At 42.1% G+C, this 27,294-nt stretch overlaps 1 protein-coding gene across 7 annotated transcripts in view; it reads left to right on the top strand.

Moving 5' to 3' along the window:
- Nucleotides 1-27,294, top strand: part of kcnab2a (potassium voltage-gated channel subfamily A regulatory beta subunit 2a) — a 94,846-nt gene that overhangs the window by 55,128 nt on the left and 12,424 nt on the right. For 6 of the 7 annotated variants that reach the window (XM_085777506.1, XM_085777503.1, XM_085777504.1 and 3 more), the window contains 7 exons: nt 18,632-18,675; nt 18,983-19,020; nt 19,295-19,374; nt 24,794-24,838; nt 25,390-25,434; nt 25,690-25,733; nt 26,028-26,114. In XM_085777506.1, the coding sequence (XP_085633632.1) occupies nt 18,632-18,675; nt 18,983-19,020; nt 19,295-19,374; nt 24,794-24,838; nt 25,390-25,434; nt 25,690-25,733; nt 26,028-26,114 (383 nt within the window). Of the gene's footprint in view, nt 1-4,917; nt 6,000-18,631; nt 18,676-18,982; nt 19,021-19,294; nt 19,375-24,793; nt 24,839-25,389; nt 25,435-25,689; nt 25,734-26,027; nt 26,115-27,294 lie in introns of those variants that run through there. The other variant, XM_085777502.1, reaches the window with a different exon arrangement.

Below are 27,294 nucleotides of genomic sequence, written 5' to 3' on the forward strand. Positions count from 1 at the left end.
ACTCCGGATGCTAGTTCATGTGCCAATCCAGGCTCAATGGAGGTCCCCAAAGCGCCCCCGAGAACAAATTAGTGAGAGACCGGATGAAACGCTTTTCTGTGGTGACAAATGTCAAATTTGGGGAGTCTCTTTTCTCTTCTTAGTTGCTAAAGCCTCACTGTGTAGAATTGATTGGAAAAAGCCTCTGCCTATTTTTAGAGGCACTGCAGCGTGGTGGTGAGGGATCCGTGCTCATGACAGAAGCCTCCACCGTATCTCTGTGGTCAGAGTTTCTAAAACACTGTCCACTGTCCACTGCCCCCACCCCCGTCACTGCATCCCCCAGCTGCAGCGTGTGGGCTATAGTCCAGGAGAGGTCAGTCTTTCTGAGCTGAAACTCCTGTACACAACAAGGACGGACTCCAGAGGCTTCATTATGGTATGGCATCATTGACCGCCAAAGCCTTGACCCGATCAGGTCTAGGAGGATGACTGGAACAAAACCTATAATTTTAATTGTGTGTGTGTGTTGTATTCTAGGATTGTCGATCGGTCGCTACTAGTCTTGCTACGGCTTCCTCCTCCTCGTCTTGTTCACTCCTGGAATAAAGACTCCAGCTGTTGTCGGTATGAATTTTACTCTGTAGTCGCTGTAGTCGTGATCATCGCAACACACATGTTCGCCTGCATATGTATACAGTACAGATTTCCTCTCCTCCTCCTCCTCCTCCTCCCCCGCATGTTGAATGAAGTGCAGGGGCCTATCAGCGCTCTGCATCCGCTCACCGTGATTGAGTGTCTGAGAGGGATTTTAGCAGCTCTGCAGATTTCTTTTTTGGATAACCACAAATCAGGCACTTAATCAAAGCAAAGGAAGGAGATGGTCATGACACCTAGGGAGGACATAGTGATAATATGCGGAGTGGGAGGAGATGGATTTCTTTTCTTTTCACTGAGGTCTGCTCAGCACTACTTCTAAATCCTGCACTAACAATGGGAGCTGATAGGATTTTTTTTTTTTTTTTCAGGTATTGTTCAATCGTTTCCCGCTGCATTGATATACAAAACAATAATGTGCACACTGGGAATCACCCTGCTGTGTGCACCCTATAAACACAATGCCACTAATTAGTGATTTCATAGCAGCACATTAAGGCATTATGTAAAGATCAGAGTTTCTGGTTTCAGTTCGGCATCCTTTATAACTGATTTGTCTTCATTCCTAATTCGCTCCAGCTGATTGAACAAAGAAGCGGCTCACGGTTGAGACCAGAATTCATTTGATAATAATAAAAAAGCATTTGTTCATTTGTGACTTTGAATCCAGGTTCAGCGGTGGGTCAGGAAGCAGCGTGTCCTCTGCCGTGCAACAGCGCTCCAAAAGTTCACTAACGACATAAACGCGAGAGCTGCCGTAGTTTATGGGACCCGGGTGGCACGCAGACGGAACGCCTCCCCCCTCAGCCATGTCATGCCTGCGCCCCCGCAGCGTGACATGTTGATAAGTGGGCACGTGGATAGAACAAGGTCACAGGTTTCCAACAAAAGAAATGGAAGAGGTTTGACTAATCATCTTCTCCGGTGACAGCAGTAGGTGTCGACTCTTAATGTGTCTGTCAGGCTCGCTCACACTCATGTCTGCTGCTAACACTGGTTTTTTTTTCCTTTTTCCCTCAACAGAACCATACATGTCACCATGCAGCGTTAAGGTGTCTGTCATCTTTAGTGATTGTCTCTTCTGTTTATCTGCTCTTTTGGTCCTCTTTTTTCATTTTCTAGATATAGTCAAAGTGGATGAAAAGCATGCTGTCAATCTCCAGAAAGTTGGCAAACATGCCCGCTGTAAATTATTAAATCATAGTAAGCGTGACAGGCATGGGTTATAGGATTGCGCATATTTGTCGCTCACTCCATTGCAATGTTTTTGTGGCTGTTTATAGCTCCTAGTGTGGTTATTAATTCCAAGGTGTTGACGTGTATTTCTAATTTTGCTCATTTTGCTGAGTGAACGAGGCTCATAAGAAGACAATGCAGGAGTGGTTTTTCATCCGGCGGGTGCAGTACGTAAAAGAAGATGGTCATCTCATTGATTCATTGTGGTGATGGATCGCCGGTCTGTCTGATGATGCATGCTGGTATTGATTACTGTACCTTACGCTGCACATCAGTCGATAAATGTGTAGATTTTCAGATGGAGATAAATCAAGGGTCAACAAAGGAGTTTATGTGATGTGGTAATGACTAGACATCAGTCCTCACATGGTCTCAGGAGCCATGAGAAGCTATAGCTATAGCAGGGTAGTAAAATCCCCAAAGATATGGCAGATGTGTTGTAACAATGCCAATACGTGAATATTATTAGGCGTGACTCTGACAGGATGTTCCCATATCTGGCTGTGGCTGTTGGATTTTTGTCCGGCATGTTATGTGCAGGCTTAGTATGGATCACAAGACTGACACTGTATCTGTGCAGCCTGAGCGCCTGCCTCTGGCCTCTTCCACTCAGTACCTTCCCCATATCACGACTCATGGGGGGCAGGGGGTGGGGAGGTGTTGTTGGAGCAGAGGGGAGTTGAATTGTGGCATCAGGTTTCCTACGGCAGTGCTGGCAGGTGCATGGACTGTACACTGTTGTAAAAAAGACTCCGTAAGGACAAGCAGATATGACATTCAATTCAATTTTATTTATGCAGCACATTTCGTACGACAAGCGCAAACTATGTGTGCTTCACAAAAACAAAACAAAGCACGTTACATTAGCAATACACGTAAAATAAGCACAAAAAGACAAAAAGAAGGTAATGTTGCAAATTAAAAGCAATTAAAAGCTAAAAGCTTGTGAGAAAATAAATGTTTTTAGTCTGCTTTTGAAAGAAGATACTGTTGTAGCAGACCTGAGTTCGAGTGGTACTGTAGGACCATAATGACTGTAAGCACCATGAGCTGATTTTGAATGTATTCTGGGGATAGTGAGTAGACCTTTACTTGATGATCTCAGGGATCTGTCTGGTGTGTACTGAGTGAGCATGTCAGAGATGTAGGAAGGAGCTGCACCATTGTTCAGAGCTTTTAAAAAAACATTAGTAAGATTTTAAAATCAATTCTTTGCTTCACTGGAAGCCAGTGAAGAGACGCTAAAATTGGAGTGATGTGTTCACACCTTTTGGTACTTGTTAAAACTCTGGCTGCAGCATTCTGAATGAGCTGCAGTTTATAAAGTGCTTATTGTTTTGTTATACTCTTGGGAAAAGTGTGTTGCAGTAGTCTAACCCAGTGGTTCTCAAAGTGGGGTTCGGGGACCCCCAGGGGTCCTTGAGAGGGTTGAAGGGGGTCCCCAACCTTTTCTCAAAATTTTACCAATTTTCTTCACCAGAATGTTTTGTTTTTTTCAAAATTTCTTGAAGTTTTTCCAAAAATCCATGCCATTGGCAGTAATTTCAATGTACACTAACTTAAAAAGTCATTAGTTTCAAATATTTGTGCATTTCTACAGTAGTGTTTGTTTCAAAATGTTGTCCAATGGGGGTTGTGTGGTCTAATTTGTGTTATTTGTGTTGGTTTAAGTGTCCTTGATGTAAGAAAGTTTGAGAAGCACTGGTCTAACCTACTTGAAATACAAGCATGAACCAACTTTTCAGAATCTGTTAAGGATAAAATGGGTCTAACGTCTAACTCTAGGTATGTTTCTAAGGTAGAGATGATGGAGGGAATGGCATCGGCCCCTTACAGTTCTCCAACACCCGTGACCCAAAGTGTTGCTGCTGCCGAGAGTGGTGCCATCATACGTCTGAGTGTGGCGTAACGTTGTTACCAGGCCATCCCTTCTAAACTCCTCACTCTGGTCTTTGGTTTTAAATAAGGAGGCGTTTGAAAGGATCTCTTAAGCCTGGCTTGTCTGCTCTCTGAACACATTGTGAAATTTAAATCAGATTTCAGCTGAATTAAAAGCACCTTTCCCCCCTCAGGGTTCTATTTAAGTCCAGGGACCAAAAGGTCAGCGCTCCAAGAATAGGGCTGTCAGTTAGCGGCGGGGCCCAGTTTGCCGGATTCCTTTGATGGAGCTGGCGTCTACGACTGCTTCACTATACATGACCGATCCTGATGGCATCTCTTTTAATTATCTCCTTGGCACATGAGCTGGTCCACTCAGATAAGCTTCAGTATTATATTACTGTGAGCGGGTGTCTCTTCTACACTGTACTGTCTCTTCGATCTGTAGCCACCGTTGCGTTGAGTCCAATTACGGCGGTGTTTACTTTCAGCCTCCAACCATTATCATATTTTTAGCGTTCACTCATACCTGTATCTACTCTGTTCACCTAAGAATACCTCTATTGTTCATCAGGCTGCTATCTAAAGCCAGGAACAACAAATTGTACTGTAGCTGGCAAGTCGAGCGTCGTCATCCCAGCCTCGATCAAAGACTTTGCTCGGTTGGCGATATGCAAGATTTAATTATTTCTCTACATCACTTTTAATAATTTTGGTTGGAGAAAAAAAAGCATATAATGAAAAGGATATCATCTCAGATCATGTCTGTGTCTGCCTTTGATATATATTGTCACAGATAAAGTTACATAATGAATATTTCATGGGCAGTTGGACAGACCCACGTGAGAGTCCCCTTCTCCGGGGCCATAGGCTATCGCAAAGTCCTGACCCTCTTTTCTTCTTCTCCTGACAGAATCTACTATAATAAACCACACTGCAGGGTAACAGACGGACAAAGAGGAGAACAAAAAATACACAACTTTTTTTTTTCTCTCTCTCTCGCTGCTGTAAACACAACAGATTTCAATGGCTGGCTCTCTCACGCTGCTGTAGCGCTCTGAATATTCCTCCTGATAGCTTCTCTTCATATCCCTCCCACCACATTCCCTCCCCCCTCTCTCTCTCTCTCACACACTCTCTCTCTCTCTCTCCTCCCATCTCTTGCCTGTGTGCGCCGTGCCGCTTTATGCTCAGCACAAGGCATACAGATGTAAGTTTAATCCAGGCAACGGTCAGAGCAGGAAAGTGAATATGAGGTTGCCCTTTTGCTAACACGCAGTAGCGTTCAGCACAACGTTCAGCGGCCGGGGCGCAACTGTCAAGGTGAGCTGAGGGAGGGAGATGAAAAGCTCCTGGAACTGTCCGCGGTCTTTCATTCTCTCCATCTCTTTGTGTGGATCTTCTGCATTTCCACTCCTAAAGCTTGGAAGCAAGAGGTGTTATCTCTGGCACCAAGCTCAGCTTTAAAAGGAAATTGCAAGACTCTAAATCTGCCTGTCAGCCTCTGATGAGCCTGTGATTAATAGATAAAGCGCGAGGAGAACACCCGGATTAATCAAAGGGAAAACTTACCGAGGAAGATCCGTACAAACCTTTTGCTTTTTTTTTTTTTTTGGACTCTGGTTTGTAGAAGATTTTGAATTCCTTCTTCTGTTTTCTGCATCGTACTGGAACTGTGTCTCATGTGTCTGAAGTCTGCAGTGATTGCAGATCTGTTTGTCACACTAGCTGAGGCAGAAATGCAGTAATGTTGTGCTTGGATTTGGACTTCCTGAGAGAGGATTTTGTTTTCACCTGATCAGCGATCCTCCTGAGTTTTCACACATTCTGATCCACTTCCCACCCCCTCTACCTTCCAGTGTTGTTTTTGTTTTTTTTAACTGAGCTGGTCAGTCACTTCAGCAACTGTGCAGTGATTTCCAGGTCAGTTGTTGAGGGTAGATCCGGAGCAGTTGCATCCCACGGACTGAACAGGGAATCCTCTACGTTTCCACCTATTGGACTATCTGCTACTGGGACGCACGGTCAGAATCCAGGATGCAGGTGTCATTAGTGTGCACGGACCACCGTGGGGGAGTGAGCCGCAACACGGAGGACCGGCTAAACCGGCAGAACGCCAATAGCCCCAACACAGGCACCCGCAGCAAGTTCAGAGCTGTGGCAATGGTGGCTCGCAGTCTTGGACAGCTCTCTGTCCAGAGCGTGCCTTCCTCCAGCGAGCAAAGCATGAAGACTGGCATGAAGTATAGGTAGGGAATGTGAAAACTGTCAACTAGTGCATTTATATTTGCCCCCCCCCAAAAAAAAACTTTCATACGAATATTAAATATTTAAAGGAATCCTGAAGTGAGTGATTTGCCACCTCCAGTTACAACATATTTTAACAGATGAGCATCAGATACTCCTCATGGTGTAATAAATCACAGAGAGGACAGGGCGGCCTGTTTTTCTGCTTTTGCGTAGACTAAATATTCTTTGCCAGTTTATTTTCCTTATGCCTCTCTGTCAGAAGTGCCAAACCTCACCAGTCCAGGATTGATGACAGTTCACAGAAGTGCTTCATCATGACAGCAGCTGATTAATACACCTTCCCCGAGCTTTAAATTGTCTATCGAGTGCGATCAAAAAAGGCGACAAGCTCTCACGAGTAAAGCTGTGCAGTTTGTAATTTCATCTGATCTTTGTGTTGAAGTAGACGCCGTGTAATTTGAATTTAGTTAGTGATTAGTGAGGTCTAATCTGTGTTGTGCAGGGGTGACAATAAACAAGCTCGACAACGTACAGTGAGCCGTGTTTGTTCAGATTTAAAAGGGGAACTAATGTGTTTTCTCTGGTTGGTTTTGAAGAAGTGAAAGAGATTTGGTCTCATAAAACCCCATTTCTGTGTTTGTTTACCTTCCACTTAAATTATCTTTAGTGTGGCTTTATGTTCAAGATAATAATCAATACAGTTCTTTTTGAATATGAAGCAGAAATATTCAAATTAGCTGTATTTCCACTGTCACTGAATGAAAAAAATACATACGTTAGTTGTTACTGTTAATCTTTATGTCATATTAAATAGTCTCTCTAAATAAAAAGAGAGCAAGCACTGACACTTTGTATGATAACAGCTTTTACCCTCAACATTGTATGTTAATGTGATGCTGCATTGGATTTTCATCCCACCTCTTCAATCAGATATTTACTGATTACTGCACGATTGTCCTGTCTACTTTGCTTTACTCGTTTTCATCCTGCCAGGCTAGATAAGAGGTTTTTATTTTAGTTGAGGGAAAATTATGTTGCTTGTTTGTGTGTAGAACCCCCAAGGGACATGAAAACCAATGACCATGTTTTATCTACCCTACGCCATATTTAACATTTAAGCAGAGGTCCACGTGCAGAAAAGCATTTCTGACAAAATGCAAATGTCTCCTAATCGTGTGGTGAATTATTCAAATTATTCAGGCTTTTATACAAGGGCTGGAAAAAGGAGCAGAAGAAGATTATGAAGTGCAATGTCTTTAATACGTATTGAGATGGTGAGGGGAGAGGAGTGGACGGCAAATTGAACAGGACTGAAGAACAACAACTGTGTAGGCAGGCAGTGTCAGTGAGCAAATGAATACATATTATTTTCCAGCGTGGTAATGTAGTGACATGATGATCTGCAGCAGGCTGGCCATTAATGCAATGTATCTGCTCTGCATTGTTGACTTTATTCAACCTGTCAGTTTCCAGTTATTTTGCAGTAATAACCTATAGTGTGCATGTGTGCGTGTGTATTTCCCACCTGTCAACTCAACTTCCAACCGAAGATAATTGTCTGTCATGGATTTGTTTTAATTGAAGGACAAGAGTCCATATAGTTCAGTCTTGCACAGCTGCAGCCAGTCTCCATTCATTCAGACCAAGGAGTACTTCTTTTTGCTAAAGGTCTCGCCACTCATGCAAATATTTATTTCTGCAGAGGCATCAAACCCGCAGCAGAAATATCACAGCAAAGAGACTTAATCAAAAGCTTATATAAGCTGTTTTCTTATATAAGGACAAAATGTTTCATTGGGTATTTTGTTCTGTGCGATTATGGGATTTTTGTGCAAGAGGTAAATGATGTGATTTTTGAGGAAACTGTTAATTTTGTCTCTTTTCTGAAGGTGCTTCAGAAACCATCATTAGGTTTGGTGCAACCTTCAAGAAGAAACAACGAAAGGCGGCAATGTGGCCTTAAGAAGAATTCTTTTAAAAAAAAGAAAATCATGGCATGTTGATTGTTGAGTGAGAAATTAACACTGGGGTCAATCTGAGGGAACACATTACCCATCCTCAGCGCTCTTGTCTGGAAGCACATAACTATCCTCCGCATCTGATTCGCTAGGGGCAGCCTCACCATGTTGGCACACTGTCATTATTGAGGCTAATGATATTGAATGAGTGAAATCATTTTCAGCTCTGGGGGCCAGCGGCTGTTTGTGCTCTCTGCTGGTGCTGTGTGGTCCAAAGTACATAACAGGCTCTGTGTTTGTGAAGCAGACTTGCCTCTGATGTGGACTGAAGGTATTCCAGCTCTTAATGCAGCGTGAGCCTCGGAGAGTCGTGTCTGAGGGGACAAGTGTTTGTTGGGTTTTAAGAAAAGGAATGAAAGGAAACGGAGAGGGTGAAAGGCAGAAAGGGAGAGTGCTGAGGTTAATGTGGCTGCACGCACGGTGCCTAAGAGAAAGTACAGTTAAGTAGTGATGTGTTCATGTCACTGTGTTTCAAATGCGCCTTTTTAGAGTTGAATCCTAGCAAGCCTTTTAACATGGCCGAACATTTCTCTTCACAAAGCACAAGGTTTTTTTTTTCTCTGTTACATTCAGTTTGAAATGTTCGTTCTGCCCCTTTTGACAGCTGACGAGGTTAATGGTTTTATAACTGTGCTCCCAAAAGAATATGGTCAAAGCTCATTTTATCCACTCAACAAAACTTTCCACAGTCATCCACACAGCAGAATGGCAGTGTGATATTCAGACGGGCCTCATTTGTATCCATTCCTCTCTTGTTTTCCTTGAACGGCCTGCCCCTTGATATTGAATCGGGGACCGTCAGTCCGCATCTGTGGGCAAAGATGCACAACCTCGCCCACAAGGCCAAGGAAAACCGTCAAAGCCAATGTCTTTTCGAGGTGCAGCGGCGGGGCTGCCTCGCCGCAAGACTGAGTCCTTCTGTAATGTGACACCGGGTCTGCGTGGCGTGACTGGTTAAAATCACCCAGCTCGGCTGCCAGAGTCCGCGCCTCCTCCAAGGAATGATTAAATGGCTTCAGTCAGGTCTGAATTAATGATGCACACAAAATGGCTTATGATTATGTAAAGCAGTCTTGCTGGGGGAACGGAAGAGTATCGGAGATTGGGGAGGCAGCGCAGGTAGAGAGTCAATCCCATAAGAGCTCTTCCTTTTCACAGTCCGGTATCAGCGCCGCTCTCAATCAGCCAACCCCAGGAGAGGTCTTAGGGAATTATTCACATTTACTTTGCTTCAGCATAGCAAATAACTGCTGCAAACTAATGCTGAGGTGAATTAGTTTCAATACATGTTACTTTTCAGTGGCACTTAAATTTTTATGCCATTTGCAAGATGAAATTTAAGAAGTCACCATAAACTACTGTGGGTAACGGTTGTGTTTTAAAGGGATAGTTAAACATTTTGGCAAAATGGCCGATTGCCATAATCCCTATAGTTCTAGGAGTAGGTTCGTTACATTTAATTGTCAGTGCAAGCTATTGTTATAACGGTGGAGCAGAGCCGTGAGCTGCTCAGAGCTACACTACGGAGGCTAATGGGATTTCTTGGTTTCCCTCATCAAACTCATCAAATACACAATCCAACAACTCCAAAACACTCTTGTGGACAAGTTGTGACCTGCACATTCACCACGCTATGAGATTATAACGGAGCATTATGAGGAACACGCATCAGCGGTTTTGCGTCTCGTAACGTTCCGTTATTATCTCATAGCGTGGTGAAGTTGTTGGATTGTGTATTTGATGAGTTTGATGAGGGAAACCAAGAAATCCCATTAGCCTCCGTAGCATACTGTAGCTCTTAGCAGCTCACGGCTCTGCTCCGCCATTCTAAAAATAGCTTGCACCGACAATTAAAGGTAACAGACCTACTCCTAACACTATCTGGATTATGGCAATGGGCCACTTTACCAAATTGTTGAACTATCCCTTTAAGACATTATTTTATGTATTATTATAATAGTTTTTGGTCAAAAGAAGCCATTTTTCCAAACCACGCTTCATTATCAGCCACAAAAAAACAACAACAACAAGAAGCGAGTGCTGTGTTGCACTCAGTATCATTTACTGCAGTGACCGTGTAAATCAGAGCTGACTCACCTCCTCCCCCAGTGTAAATCTACAAGTAACTCGCCTTAGCCCAGACTGTCAGTAGGATTCTTCACATCTCTGGAGGTCCACTTTTGGTTGTAAAGTTGACAGTGAGTCACAGCCCCAAGTATATTGCTACTGGCAGTGTTGTGTAAGAGGATGGCATTTAAATCCCACAACAGTGTTGTGTGAAGTTGCGATGTATCATTATCAGTGACTGAGAGAAGATGCCCATCCCCCTGAGTTATCTTAGTTTAGTGCACCTTGGAGTTAGTTGATGTAACAGATGGTAGAGATAACAAAGTGAAATGCGAGTAGAGTGTCAAAGATGTAGAAATGGTGCAACCATCTACTCATTAGTTATCACATGTTTAATGTATTGGCTGTAATTGCAGGATGAAGAGGCAGTTTTTTATGATGTTTAATTACAATAACATTTGTTTTCTCATTAGGGAATGTTAAAGAAAGATGAAACCGAGCATTGGTTTATTTTTTTCCCACTATGCAGAAGAATGCATCGCCCAGGCTTGGGTGACAAAAAGCTGTGGGTGTGAGATTTGGGGCGTCGTGAGTGTGGGTGCGTGCTGGGACGTTCTCTTGCATTCTCAGGGCTCTCTTCATCAGGGAGCCAGCTTTCCACAGCCTGCACTCCCCCATTTGAAATATGAATCATAAATAGACCAATGGCAGTCGAACAGAGCACACACACATACAGCAGTCGCTCCACTTTGGCCACTCTGATGTAAATGCTTAAGACTCATCCGCAGCACAGATTTCAGGCCACAGTAGCCACTTTACTGTAGGTAGCATCTTAAATGTGCACACAACACTCGCCATCTGTTTGCTCTGGGCATGTGTGGAGATAAATTGCCAAACGGTGGGATGGTTCATTTATTGATGTGGGCTTGTGTTTCACTAAGGTTTGGTCTGTGTTGGTGTATAAGAGAGCGAATCAGATGGGTGGGGGGAGGATGGGTTGTGTATTATTTTGCCTATGTGTCGGTAAGCGTGTCTGCATGTGAGAGACACTTGTGTTATGTTGAAGGAGAAAATGAAGACAGCTGTTCTTTCTTTGCCTCACTGATAGAGTTTAATTAGAGCTTGTGTGTGTGTGTATGTGTGTGTGTTAACACCACTCACTTCTCTCTGCATGCTATTTTCTTAAATGCTCTTGAAATAGCCCAGATTTATTAATTCTGTCATACACTGCCAAGCAGAGCGTGTCCTGTGTTGTAGCCAGTCGGCTTCATACTGTATGTGTGCAGGAATTTCATCTGACTGTCTGCATGCATTGCCTTTTATTTTTTCCCCAAGGGTTACACATGATTGCTGGGCTTAGTGTAGCATTGCTAAAATACAGATTTAATCCACTGTTAGTGTGTTCGCAAACGCTCTACAAGATGATTAAAAAGAGAGGGTTTGGATTCCTACATGAGTGCTGAATCGACAGACTTGTTTCGACAATGAAATTTGTATTTAGCTTTTATTTCTGCATGAGAAGCGTTTGGACTGAATGTTACGTAATGTCCAAGTCAGTGATGTAAAACAAATAGAAGTGAGGCTTTCGCTTACTTCAGAAAGTACTAGAGCACAGGCAAACAGCAGGCAAAAATCCATCCAGCCCACAGCATCATGCTCAGTCATGTGGACTGTGAATATTTAACCTCTCCAATTTTGTCAATTGGGCAGAAGTGATACAGTGATCGACGCAAACTTTTGTTTAGCACCAAGATGTCCCCAAAATGATTAGTAGGACATTTTTGGCCTTGATTTATTATCTGTGATTGGGACTGCAACAATATATTGTTTTCATGATTGATTATTGATCAATTGGTTGATTTCTTACTCAATTAACAGTGACAAATAATTCCTCAAAGCCCAAGGTAACATCTACCATGTATTTTTACAGCCTCAGTCTCAGTTGACAGTAATAGAAGTAGAATAAGACGCAGTCAGAGAATATTCAACTTGAAGGGGGTGGAATGTGAGAAATTGAGCAGTAATTATGTAAAGAAAATGTTACAGATTAATTTTCTTTAGTTATGATTAATTGAGAGAGAATGAGTTCTATTTGTAATTTTGCTTTCAACCTCTGTCCAATGCTAATTCAGATAATTTGTTACCCTTCAAGACATCCAGACATCAGATTTAGGATTATTAAACACATGGAGTTTGTTGACCATATCAGTTTATGCTCCTCCAGTGTCCTTGATGATGAGTTTAAAAAGATGTCAGGATATTTGATCTTAAATATACAGAATTAAAAGTGAATTCTTGGAATCTCTGATAGTATGGTGGTGACTGTATGTTGGAGAGGAGTAAGCCCCCCCTCCCATCCCCCTTGTTTCCTCCTCTCCAGCATACAGCAGAAGATCTTCCATGGCTGTGGGCACTGGCAGACTTATCCTCAGAAAACGCCCAAGTTCCAAGAAAAACAAACACAGCCTGAGAAAACCCTCTAAGCCAACAATCTGTTAATATGTTCAAAAAAAAAGAAAACTTCCATTGACGACTGCCGTTCAAATGCTTCAGTGCCATTGGCTCTCTGCTTCTGGATGCTGTATATATGTGAAGTTGTTTCCATGCATGAAATGAAATCACATGACATCAAGCAACTGTCGCATTCATTGCTGCAAGCAAACACCAGTATAGAGTCAGTAACTGAGCATGTGCTCATCTAATGACCTCCATGAGAGAAAAATAATTTTGGCCAGAAAAACCAGAATGCCAGAAAAAAAGAGCATCCTCATAATCAGAAGTAAAATTAGTATCACTGTGGGAATTTTGATGAAATATCTTAGCTTGAAATGAATCACATGATATTTTTGACCACTATATTTAGCTTATGTCAGTTTGAACTGATTGTAACAACAACTGTGTTGAGGAGTGAGCAGTTCATCATTATGGGAAATACAGTATGTTTGTTTACTTTCTTGGTGACAGCTACATGAGAAGACTGATGCAACTCTCATATACTGTCTGGGTGTCAAATGTGGAGTTGGCTCCAGTAGCTGGTTAGCAAAGCTTTGCAGGAAACCAATGGAGACTCCAGGGACTTAAAGGGATAGTTCAACATGTTGGCAAATTGGCCCATTGCCATAATCTCTATAGTTTTAGGAGTAGGTTTGTTACCTTTAATTGTTGGTGCAAGCTATTTTTAGAACGGCGGAGCAGAGCCGCGAGCTGCTCAGAGCTACACTATGGAGGCTAATGGTATTTCTTGTTCCATTATTACCTCATAGCGTGGTGAATGTGCAGGTCACAACTTGTCCACGAGAGCGTTTTGGAGTTGTTGGATTGTGTATTTGATGAGTTTGATGAGGGAAACCAAGAAATCCCATTAGCCTCCGTAGTGTAGCTCTGAGCAGCTCACGGCTCTGCTCCGCCATTCTAAAAATAGCTTGCACCGACAATTAAAGGTAACGAACCTAGAGATTATGGCAATGGGCCAATTTTCCAAAATGTTGAACTGTCCCTTTAATTTTTTAAAATTTTGTGTGTGTACAGTATGTGTGTGTATATGGGTTAGAGCAGGATCAGTTCTATTACATAGTGCACTGGTAAACTTATTTCTTGTGGAGTTTGGTCATTATGCTGAGCTGCTAAGATGATCACTTCCTGGCTCTCACTTCATACCTCTTTATCGACCCTCTCATCTGGCTCCCTGCAAATAACACACAGTATTTCCCAAAATGAGGCTCATGGTGGAGTCAGTCACGTTTGAACCAGTGAGGTGAATACTGAGGTAAATAGGTTGAGATCTGTAAAGTTTCTGATGTCACAAGAAAGTAGATGAAAATTAAATTTTAATTTTGGGTGAAATGTTCCTTAACCGCTGTGAACGTGTCTATGCAGCTTTTCGGGGTAAAATGGTTCACCCTGTTCCTTTCTTTTCTTATTGCCTAGTCAGGACAATTTTAATCCAATATCTGTCCTCTGTCGCTCCATCCCTCCCTCCGCTCCTTTTGGTTAAATGGATGTTACATAAAGTTGAATGGAGGAGGAAACCACCTGCAGCCAGCACGAGTTAGAGGAATTCGGTGTGTGCATTTTTCCCAAGTTGAAGCCACGGGTGAGGCAGTATTAATAGTTCAGCTCGGTGAACATATCTCTCAACACGTTTCTCTTTACAGCTCTGTGACCTTGTTTGCTCATTCATCACCCTGTCCTGTCCACTGGCTTAACCGTGACTTCAAGCCCTTTCTCCCACTCAGTCCTCCTACTCCGTGCCTCTAGCCCTTCACTGTATGTGTTACAGTACACCAGCATATGTTGAAATGATAATTGGTGCGCTGAAGAACCACGAGAGACCATCTCATCTAAATCTGTAAAACCATAGTTTTAAAAGACACAGTCACAGCTGATTTGTCTTGATCAGCTTGTATGGAACTGGTGTCCTGTTTAAATGATGACTTAAGGGATGCAGCAGCAGACTGAATCACTAACTCACATCCTCCGAGACAGAGGGTGTGACCTAGACAACAGAGCAACACCATCAATTAGATTTAGAGGACACAAGACATAATCATAGATTCAAATCCATTAATAACAGGACACACGACTTGTCCCTCTGTCTGTCCCATTCTCCTAAATGCAGCATCTGAGGACATCACGGGAATTTGGCATGAATGCTCACCCACAGTGAACTCAAGGGTGGGCTGGTCAGGTTAAAGTCACTGTGGCCTCACAGAACACATTTCCCCCCATAACTCAAGTATTTCAATGGCAGTAATGACAAAGACATGCTTGAAATGTTTTACTGTGGTCCATGGATGTAAAGTGTAGCTGATGGGCATGCAGAGGCATATGACTGTGAGGTGCTAATTCTAGTTAAAATTGTATTGATCGGTTTAAAGGGGTCATCACAGTGTTTGTTTAGAGGCAATTAGTGGGTTATTGATTGACCAACAGAAGGAGGGATGTCATTCATAAGAAGTTTCACATTGTTGACTGTTATGTTCATTATTTTATGTTCGTGACCCACAATTAGGGTTAGGGTTATTCTTCTTTAATTGCTATTGGAGGTTTGGGTATTGTGCTTTTTAACAGCTCTGACCTCATCTCAAAGTTCAGTTCATGCATCATTATTTACAGGAAAACAATACATATTATAATTTTGTGGCAACTCCAGGAGTAACCAGCTGGTTTTATGTTTCCTATTCCACTGTGGTCTTCTAGTGCCACATATCAAAGCTGCTTTCTCTCTACTCGTCCTTTGTGTCCATGCAGTGTGATGGGTAAATTGCAGTTAGTAACGCTTGAGTAATATTAACAAAGGCTCGGCAACCACCAGGCAACTGTTTATTTTCTATTTCATAGAATGTCTTTGATGGACAGTAATTCAATAACAAGTAACCCATTGATCAATAATAAACGACCGGAACAAAGTCTTAGGTGACCTCTGGTGTTCCTTTGTTACGCCGACCTTGGTAGAGAGAAAACACTGCAGCCTCCACTGTTCTCCAGACGCAGCAGCCGAGCTGAGTGATGGACTTGGACATTCAGAATTCATTATGTCTAGATGTGATGTGTAATGTAATCTGTGTGTAAGCAAACCCCAAATAAATAGCTAAGGCCACCTGTAATCAAATGAACCAACAAACCAAAATGAGATCCTTGGCCTCGTCCCCTCAGGCTCTGTGCTGATTGGATCAGAGGGGGGTGACGTCGTCGACAGAAACCTCAGTGAAAGGTTAGCTGGTATTTCAAAAGGAGACAGGCATGCTGTACATGTGCTATGGTCACTATGTGTCCTGTTCACCGGACCCACCTGGCTTTGTCCCCGCTGCTGCAGCGGTGTTGCTGTCCTGTACTGTACCTGTCTCCTTTATTATTGAGGAGGGTGTGTGTGTGTGTGAGTGTGAGAGAGGGAGAGAGAGATGACTTTACTGTTGTGGTTCATGTCTGCTGAGGCTCAGCGGGAACCTGACCCCTGTGTACTTACAGGTCCTGCCACAGGGTCACTGCAGCAACGCACAATGCAGTATTCAAGGCCGCTCTAGTAAAATATTGAACACAACAATGTGCTGACAAAGAGTCATCCTCACAATGAGAACAATGGCAAGGGCAGAGCGGTGTATCCTGATACCCTTGTTACTTATTTTTAGGTTTGGGGAAGTGCTTAAATACACTGGTACTAGATGTGCAGCCTTCATGGTTAAAACATGCTTATGCAACACCTACAGAGGAAGCTCTGCTTTGTTATAACGCACACTTATAGCAAAACACTTTTTTTTCTTTTTTCTTTTCTTTTTTTTTTAAGTTGCTCCTAGTTTATCTAATCAGACAGGTTAAGTATGCATGTCATTGGTGCACAACATGCCCGTGCATCATGTATTAACACATTAAGCAAAATGATTTAGTTCAATCACATTAGGTGTTTAAATGTGGAACAGTGAAATGCTGCAAACAGACTGTGCTGAATGTGCAGCAGCTCAGCTGTGTGTGTTTCAGAGCTGAATCTACAGTGCAGTGCTTACAGCCTATTTAAAGGATGATGCAGTCAAGCAGAATTTGTGTGTGAGGAAAATATTTGGCCTTCCCATTTGACAAGAGTCCACCATTAAACAAATCTCTCAACTCAAACATGCTTCGTGTCTGTAATCTGCTTTTGGTCTCAGTTATCTCTGTTTATGATGCTGAGCAGCATTGCCCCCCGGGGGGTATTTTACTCATGCAATTAAAGAGGCTGTTAATTGTAGATGGGCTCCAGTGGTTTGCCAGAGGGGACTTGTTGTCCCTGCAGTGCAACACAAGGGCACGCCGTCCCATTGCATTCTCTTATCACTGCGTCTTCTCCTTGGCGACACTGAGGGGACACTGTGTTTGCTTCCTACACGTGACATCATCATCAGACTCTTGGATTCAAACCGTAACGCGATTATAGCCCTCACTGACCATATCAGATCTTTTTAATGAGGCTCCTTTGTAGAGAAGAAGTTGGACGCAAACACTTTTTTAATTGAAGAACAAGTGAATACGACTTCCTGATTTTTCAATATCCCACCGAAAACTTCAGATGAGCTGATTGATTTTCCCTGTGAGTCACTGTCAAAGGATATAAATGAAGAGACACTGGTGGTTCGGTGGAAAAGGGAGCGTAACTAATGAGGTTTGATGATGATGAAGTGAACATTTAACTGGATTACCTCTTTTAAAATAGAAAGTATATGGAGATACATCAAAAAGGAAACTTAAAGCTTTTGAGGAGCTTTTTTATTTTTCTTTTCACTCCAGCACAAACGCGTCCTGCCTAAGCCTACTCAGAGGGGATACGATTCTGTCGAGATTTCCATATTTATTTTAAACAGTTTAGTCAGTGTGTTTTTGGACTTGGTGTTCGGTTCACTCTGAAAGAAGTGTTTTGTTAGTCATCCCAGCAATTCAGCAGTCCTATCGCTGCCTCACAAAACACCCACACACACACATTTACAGGAGCACCACTTACACATGCCATCACAAGCACAGTCATGTAACATACATCTGCGCACACACACACACACACACACACAACTCACCTATGTCCTGTCTCTCCCTCTTTACTCTTTTTCATTTCAACTGTATTTCTATACAGGCAGTCTTATAAAAAAAATATAGGAGATATCCTCCCACACGCTCACTTTGACTCCTGCTCATGTTACATCATCTCTGATGCTACGTTTCTTTTATCTTTTTACACTGCCAGCATTTCTCTTGAAGGAGCGGTGACCGGGCGTAGAACACTTCATTCTCTACGTCTAATCATTTCTCAGATCTGAAGAAGTAGAACCATTAAGGTCTGGAGGTTTGCACTGTTCCCAATATGCACTGAAAACTAAAAAAAAAAGAAAAGAAAAAGATGAGTTATGTCAGTGATTATAACAAATATGTTCTGATGTTGCGGAGGACCGATAGGCGTGTCAGTAAACTTTAAAACACTTGTACAAAGGAATCCGACCGAAGCGGTGATTGTCAGCAGAGAGGTCTGTCTGGACGGCGATAGGCTCAGAGATGCCAGCTTTAGGAGCAACTTGTTATGAGTCAAGCTTCCATGTAGCTGTAGGGGATTTTACTCAGATGGCGGCTGAGGGATCCTGGTGTGCTGTGAGGAGTTTCAGTGGATGTCATGGTTAAGAGCCTTTTTTTTTCTCTCTTTTTCTCTGACGTTTCTCTGCACACGCATACAGCACATACAGTAACACACACGCGCTCTCTTTGTCTGCACGTGTGTTACTGTCCCTGCTTCCGCATCCACTCGACGTGTGTCAGTGCTGCAGCAGAAGCAGGCTGGCCTTGAATCCACACAAAGCACTGCTGCTCTCATCTTGACTGTAAGCTCCCCCCTCAGTAAGAACCTTAGGAACAGACTTTTCTTCCATCATAAAAGTTCAATGGGGTTGTTTATTATATAGACTTATGAATCGATCGATGTGAGGCTCAAAGTCCTTCACTAATGGTCAGAGCCTCCACCAGAGTGCCAAATATCACAAATCACTGCCACCTCAGTGCTGCATTAATGTAAATGTGATTCTTCTCTGTTTTGACAGAAACCTTGGGAAGTCGGGCCTGCGGGTGTCCTGCCTCGGATTAGGTAAGAGTCTCTCACATTATCGGGCTCACTCAGAAGTTTTCTGCTCCCCAAAGACCTTGCAGATTTGTAAAACCAATAACCCCATAGTCCTTTTATCCTTTTATCTTCAGATAAAGTGAAATGTGTGTGGAGAAAGATGTTTTGTAACAGGCTCTAGTGCCTGTGCAGAAGTTATAAAACAGCTAGATCCTGTTTCTTGTACAGTATGTTCTGTATAACCTGCACCGTCTCACTGCTCACTTTCCCGTCTCTCTGCGAGAATATTTGTCGACTAAACTGACATGCGCCTCCTTGTCATCCTCTTTAGGAACATGGGTGACATTCGGTGGACAGATAACAGATGAGGTGAGAGCAGATGGATTTTGACATCTTCCTTCAGTCAGGGGCTGGGAATGGAAACCCTCCATATGATCTGCCCAAGAAGCCTATTTTTACTTTTAGCGACAACATATTGCAAAAGAGTGTCACCAGAGAATAAACATGTTAAAGGGAGGCAAAGCTATATTAACTAAGCATGAAGGAAATTTTAATTATTGAAAAGCCCCAACACCTCACAGCAGAGATGGCTCACCCCATAGTTCCCCCCCTCCCTCTTTCCTCTCCCCTGTTCTCTCAACAGATGGCAGAGCAGCTGATGACTCTGGCTTATGAAAATGGCATCAATCTGTTTGACACAGCAGAGGTCTACGCTGCTGGGAAGTGAGTATATCCTGTGCCACAGGTCTCTCATCAGTCAGCAGTAACGCCAAACACTCTGAGGCTGTTTAGAAGATAGATTATAAAGTCACCAGGTAGAGATTATAGACCGCTCACCGTGCTCCAGTGTTTTTGTCAAGCGCACACTTTGACAATATCTCAAAAATCGTACCAGCTTATTTATTTTGTTGGCATGTAGCCATGCAGAAAGGTCAAAACAAAACAGTGGAGGTGAACAGACTCCTGACTCCGGTTCAAACTACTTGAACTATTGGAAAGATAACTTTTTAGAAGCCATCAGTAATATGTTACTACAACCTTAAAAACAACCTTAAAACTTTGAATAATCCACTTGCATCACAAACTTGCTTGGTGACTCTATAATCACAACTACAATTAGAGATTAATTTTCAATGAATGTGGTGTTTTGTGACTTGTGTCCGTCATGTAGTGCATTCAGAGCAGCTGCCCAGGCCCACGCAAGAACTGGCACGGCAGCCAGCCTTGGTAGTGCTTATTAGTGGATGTTAATTTTCACATTTAGATGCCTGTTTTCCAGAGATGCTCTGATACTATTTATTCCTTGATGATTTCAAGACCTAAACCTTGTGTGTTCAGAGTTTGATAAAACAAAAGAAACTGGCGTGCTCCACTAACAGTCTGAAAATACACCGGACGCCAACCCAAAAATCACAAAATGAAAAAAATTGAAATGCCTGCACTCACAAATCACTATTAAGTACAGTCTTTTATTGATGCACAGCAGTGTCAAAACAGAATGCGTTTCAGCTCTTGGCTTCCTTCAGCGTTAATGAGCGAAGTGGGTGTAACCCACATAAGTAACATCCTAAGTATCATCTTAAAATCGTCTATAAAAGCGCTGCTGTTTCACAATTGAACTCATTTACAGCTGGCGTCACCTTTACTTTGAAAGTCCAGTGGAGCTGGATCAGAATGGAGCGTTGGATCCGCTGCTGTTGACTTTCTCTCTGAGCATCTCCGCCTACAGATGTTCAGCTGAGGGAATACGCTGCTCACCTGTTGAGCCGAGCATCAGGAGGAGCTGATTATTTAAAAGCCTATCTATATTTTAATTCTATATACAGTCTATGGAGACCACTGAAAGAAGTTGTGCGCTCGCAGCAGGACAGATAATCAGATGGATAATCGGTAAAGTTAAAAATTTCACTTTGATGTGGCCAAGAATAAACTATTTTCAGTGTTTTGCCTGTTATATGGCAGTGTTGCCCAAATGCAAATCTTGAATAGGTCTCCGCTGTTTTCACTGTTAAAAGGGTCTTTGTTGTCTTTGTACAGAGACAATATGAGATTGTACAGCACCTTAAAAAACCCACTGTAGCCTATTTTCATACACACACCCAGCCTCGCTTTCAATAAAACACATTTTATAATCAAAAGTTTTAATATATGAAAACAATATAAAACACTATTTAAAAATGACAGTTAGCTAGCCAGTTTTTTGTTTAAATGATTAAAGCTTCATATTTAAAAGTAGCGCAATGTTCAGCCATCAGAAATTAAAAGCAGCCTCTTCTCTCATCATATTTGCAGCAACACTGTTGCTTTTGGCTTTGATCAGGCTTTTTTGTATGGCTCATACTCTCTCCATTAAAACAACCTGCTCCTCTTGGCTGAAATCAGCCCGTTGTCGCTCCATTTTCATGTGACGCCAAACGCCTCCTTTGATGTGAACGCGCACAGAGCATAGAGCTGCGAGCCAGACTTAACAAACCAAGTTGATAACCACCGTTGTAGTACCATGTTAACTCAGACCGGGGCTTGAGGTTTTGTTGAGCTGCATCATGAACACAAAGCCTGGCCATGTTGAGCCCCAGTGCCCTAAACACTAGAGAAACTTCAGTGGGTAAAACAGAAACATTTGTTGTGATAATGTTTAATAATTTCTAGGATACAGGTCTGGGTCCAGGTAGGACGGATTCTTTTTCACTATTCTTCTGTACTAATAGTCACAGCAGCACAGTTTCCTACACAGGACCAAAACTGGCAAAACTGCAGTTTGATGTGAATGAAACTCTGTGTATTAATACATTACATGAGGTCAGATTGGTACTGTAGTTAGGCATCAATACCTCTTCTATGTATTGGAGGCGTGTCCAATAATAGGATTGGAATTGTAGCATTTTTTTTTAATAATTGGATTATACAGACAAACTTTCACAGACAGCCATAATGAAAACACACTTTAATTCCAATTTTTTTCTTTCCTGGAAGTTAGTTTAAGATTAATTTACTCTTACTTAATTAATTCATTCAAAATTGCTATTATTGGATACAAAAAATGAATGTATTTCTGGTTGAAGGTAGACCTTAGATCCTTTTTATCAACACCATGTCACCGGTGCCGTTACATTTATGAGGGTTAAGATATTCATAGTCTTGGTCTACATTTACAGGCCAGCCAGTGATGATATTTTTAACCTCAGAAAGCAGCTCTGTGATGCCTTATTGCTGTATGTAATGATGGCTTCAATTCCAGTGTGGATTAATCTGGCTTTGTAGTAACTTGGGTGCTTTGAAATAATCTAAGGGATTATCCTTTGCAAACAGTATCTCTGATTAACAGCACCAAGTCCTTTTTTAATCCTCCCAAGAATATTCTAGTTTAGCCATTATGTTTGGGGGAGATGTGTCAGAGTGCTCGTGCCTCGCAAAAGAAAATTAAAAAAAAACAAAAAGACAAGAAAGGTGGTGTAGCTCTCTGTTGTTTTTCTCATTCCTCATCTCATGCCTCAGCAGCTGTCGTCTGCCGAACATCACCAGCACATGTTGTGTTGTTGTGAGCAGCTTTCAACAATCAGTTTGACCCTGATGAAGGATGGGGCGAAAACCAAAAAACACACAACAAAGTTGATCTTTGACACAGAAATGTTACCAAGTCCAACTTGAATCATCGTGCTAAAAACAAACGACAATTCAAGAGAAAGCACAAATCTGTTTGGCACGTGCAAATGTTTGTGACAGCATGTCACACAGCTCAGTATGTGCTGCACAGGTGTTAATCCTGACAGCTTCCAGCACAAAGCAGCGCCGAGGAGCTTATATTACACACGCGCGCGCGCGCGCACACACACAAGGAGTAGAACAAATCTCACACTTTGCGCATTAGAATGGTGAGAGCTTTCATCTGAAGTCCTTGGCTCCGGCTTTACTCAGTCAGTCTAGGAGAGAATAAGAAGTGGTTGCTGATGGTACAGTCGGCCGCTGTATTGTTGATTCTGTTTTGTGATAGCGGACAGATAAACAAGGCGTGTAAGCTCTGCTCGCTCTCCCTGCTCGTGAACAGCACAGCACTTTGTGGCTGTTTGTTTGGCGTGTTTTAAAGACAAACATCTTTTAAAGATATTTAAATATTGATTGTGACATAAAACTAGCATATCCATCCCGATATATACAGGCTACTGTCTCTTTACATATAAATTAAAATGTGTAATTGCACAAATAAACATATTCTGCTCATCCCCTGTCGCTGCTGTTATCAGCAAACACATATGGCTTCAAAGCATTTAAAAGTGTGTGAGTAATTGGCAGAATAGAAATACCATCTTCGTTTTCCATCAGGCTTAGACATTGTGCTCTAGATGCATAGTAATTACAGGATATTGTGTGAGACAAATCGGTAGCATAATTACATAAAAATCTGAAAGTAATAAAATATCTTAAATCCATGAATAATGCAGCATTATGCCATTGCCTCTGCCTTGAGTCATAACATCGACTCAGCGCTGGGATAAAGAGCTAATTAATGGATGAAGAAAGTTAACCTGCTCAGGGCACACTCTACCTTATGTTTGGGCTCTAAAATTACTCACATTTCCAGCGGGCAACACACAGATCATCGTGTGGGTATTTGCCGGAGACACACACACACACACGCACACACACAGAGATACTATTATGCTCTCAAACACAGAGATTATTGCTCTCCTGGGAGTGCTTCAGTGCTCGTTGTTTAAAAAGGTTTGGGTCCAGCTGGACAGGTCTGGACCAGCTAGAAGCTGTAGCGCAACACCCACTGTACTTGTGCTGCTTGTATGTACAGTACAGTAACAAACACACAGGAATGAAATGATAAAATAAAAACATATCGAGGGCTTAATATTAAAGCAGGACCCTTAAAGAAAACACAAACAAAGATAATCAAAATCAACAATGTCATAAATGCCCTCAATGTCTTAATGTAAATGAATTCATATTTGTTTGAATTTTTCACTCGTTCCTCATTCCTCCTTACTTATCCTTTACAGACATCCACAATCAATGTACCAATGAAGTATACTGTAAGCCGTTGTATAACTTTTTTTTTTTTGTGCACTGATGTTACTGTATTTTCCACTGGTTATATAGCTCAGCCGATACTGGGGTTCTGAGGTTTTGATATTCATATTGATATTTGGAAGTGAATTCAAAATTCAATTTCTATTTTCTATTTTTGACTGAAATTTGGGGAACACAGAGTACTGTATGTCAACATTAGGTTGCTGTACGTCAGTCTTACAAAAAAAGGGCTTTAAAATGAATAAATCTCTTAGTTTGATCAAAAGGGAAACACAGAATTTAACTCCAAGAGTTCCCCACTGTATCTAACTGCACTGGGACAGATTAACTCTGTCAGAAGTGGCCGCAGTGATGAGTCAAACCCAGGTTATGAAATATGTGAGTTTTCATCACTGTTTGTCAGTGGTAAGAGTTGTTGGCCTTCCTAGTTAAGCTCATTGTTTCAGCTTCCATCTGATTACGGCAGCCACAGACCACCAGTCGGCGTGTCGACAGCCTCCCTGTGACTGTCAGGAGCTCTAATGTGCTGTGTCACTGATGAGATAAATGATGGTGCTTGCGGTTGAGCACGCCGGAGCCAACGAGACATCATTTATTTAAAAACGGCATCAGTTAGAGCAGGTAGCTTTATTCATCGTTACACCCAACATGAATTCAAAACAAATCTTAGCAGTAGTTGCCACTAGAAGTTTTTTTTTTTACCTTTCAGAATTACACAGATCCCTTATAAGATAAACAGTGTTGGTGTCTGGGAACAGGAGGACAGTACAGTACTGACAGGTCTCTGCCCGGTCCTAATAAGCCCAGTGTTAAAGGTAATGCCAGTCATTAGCCCCCCTGTGGCTGCTAATGACGGGCTCCACAGCACAGCTGGGCCCCGACCTGGCAGCCACTTCACACTCACCAGTCATAAACAGGTGCACTCGCCAAGAAGAGCCCCCTTATTTATGCTTATAATTATAATGTGTGCAGAGTTGGGCTGTTTGTTTGTTTTTTCTTTTTAATTTAGGGCGTGAAATCGTCCCGCAGACAGTCGGGTGTAAACATTCTTATCATTTTAATACGGTCTTTATTCAATCGTGCCTTCTCTCCATCTGTTTTGCAGGGCAGAGGTGGTGCTGGGCAACATCATAAAGAAGAAAGGATGGAGGTACGATGCACACTTAAATTGGGTTTGGTGTTTTTTAATTTCCGTCCCAGCGTGCCCTCCCTAATCTTGTATCATCTCCTTCCTCGCACATATTGGGAAGCTGTGTGTTGCGAACTGGAACGGTAAGGTAGGCAGATGAAAGATTAATGCGGGACGTCGTGCCATGCCCACACTCCTGTGTCCCTCCTCAAAGATGCTGAATAATGGATGAACCGCTATAGTGCCTTGTCTTCTACTTTATCTGTCCTGGATTGGCATTTGTGTAGCTTTGTCAGGTTATACGCCTACTACTCATTCACTGGCGCTGGCCGAGTTCTGGCACAGTCACACTTACTGTGGGATGTGGGTGAGTGTGACATTGGGGGAGTGAGGTAGAAAAGCATGATTACGAAGAGGATGCGTCTGAGCTTTTCATCCTGTTAATACATGTGATAGAAGGTTTATGTATAACTCAGATATCGCCAACCCCGACACATCGGGTTTTTTCGGGCCGTAGCTCTCGATGTTGTGGCAGGTGCTGTAACTGATGTGTTTTAATTTCCTACTTTCAGACGTTCGAGTCTGGTGATAACAACAAAGATCTTCTGGGGCGGAAAGTAAGTTTCATGCGGTCGCTTCCAAATGAGAAATGTATAATTTTCCCTGACTTGCTTGCTTGCTCCCGGTTAATGGGATCATGCGTCATCCAAACTGATCTGTTGTCAAGTCCTTTCAGTTAAAGCTGAAACATTTATTACTGTGCATCATATTTCACAAACAATATATGATATAATATCATCCAGGAGGCGCGTTGTATTTCAAATAAACATTCATAAACCGAGGTCTATTATTTTGTGTTTATTTTTCCTCAGAGCGGAGACTGAAAGAGGTTTATCTCGAAAACACATTATAGAAGGTAAGTAGCAATGCAGATTATTGTATTAAATGCTGAAGCGGCAGCAACAAAATACTTCCTAATTAGTGGCTTTGGCTCAAGGGAAACAAGGCAGCGTTTTGATAATTGACGTACTCTTGGGTTTATCAGAGTTGCAGAGAAAACTTTTTGGGACAATAACTCTGCGAAAATGAATTGTTTGAGATTCCGCTGCATTAATTATTTGTCAGTTTGTGTTGTAGTCTGGGGTGTTTGTGAAGAATTGAATTACAGTATGTTGCATAGCAGAGATTTACTGTGGTGTTTATTTTCCAGGTTTAAAGGCCTCTCTAGAAAGACTGCAGTTAGACTATGTGGACGTGGTTTTCGCCAACAGACCGGATCCTAATACACCTATGGAAGGTAAGGCTTCGACTTCATCCTTTTATTTCTTTTAATTCACCACCTCTTCTTCTCTTTTCCCCTCTCACACACTTTAACCATGTTTTCCTTATGTATTGTCATATTGCTCATAACAATTGCACCTCTTCTCTGTCTCTATGACAACTGCAAAGTGAAGACTCGGGTGTATAAATTTCTTGTTACTGAAATATCTTTTCTTTCTTTTTTTTTGCTCCTAGTCTTTTTATTTATATTTGTACATAGAGAGATAGTGTAGAAAGTACATGAATTGAACGGCATAGAATAGATGATCAGGAATAATAGTAATATAAACATAAACACATCCCTGCAACAATATTACTGTACCATTCGACAACCTAGTATTGATTGAGTTTGTATGCAACCACTTAATAATAATAATAAGAAGAAGAAGAAAAATAATAATTAAATAATTAAAAGAAAATCAGCAAGTGATTGAGAGTTTCTCTATATAACTTAAAAAAGGTTTCCATGTAGCATGACATTTTTGAATACATCCCCTTTGTAGAGTAACAAATCTTCTCTAGTACCAAATGGTGTAGAAGGTCATTGATCCACATCTTAAAGGTTGGAGGAAGTTTCTCCTTCCACTTAAAAAGTATTAATCGCATAGCTACAGTATAAGAAATACAAAAGCTATCCTATTCTTTGCCTGGCAGTTAAGGTTAGTGTCTTGTGGAGTTATTACAAATATGGCAGTAATGGCAGAGAAAGTTCTATAGGTACTTGTAAAACTGAAATATCTATTTTTAAACGCTGCGTGTTGTCCTGGTGCTCCCGCCTCCACAGTCAAAATGAGGCGAGATACATACTGATGGTGGAGACCTTTAAATGGCAGTGGGCTAACTGTGTGTGGGTTCAGCTGGTCACACTGTATCCATCTGCTCCCGGGTCAGAGTTCCTCTTTGGGTTACAGTTCGGCCACAGGTCACCCTCTTGCCCACAATTGATGCCGCACTGACTCCAGCTCTTTCTTTCACAATACTTTGCCTCGTTAGTCAGAAGCAGCAGGTGCTGTTTGACGTCAAAGTCCGGCCGATTCTTTCGCCCCTGTGCCCTTTTTAAAGAGACTGCACACAGTTTGCATGGACGGCTCCGAGTCTGTGCCTTTCAGATCTGCAGTGGTAAAAAAACCATCTGGTAGGTTTTATTCTGGATGTAG

Source organism: Trachurus japonicus, chromosome 5 (genome assembly GCF_045865225.1).
Source record: "Trachurus japonicus isolate A0001 chromosome 5, Traja_1.0".
NCBI classification, from domain to species: domain Eukaryota; kingdom Metazoa; phylum Chordata; class Actinopteri; order Carangiformes; family Carangidae; genus Trachurus; species Trachurus japonicus.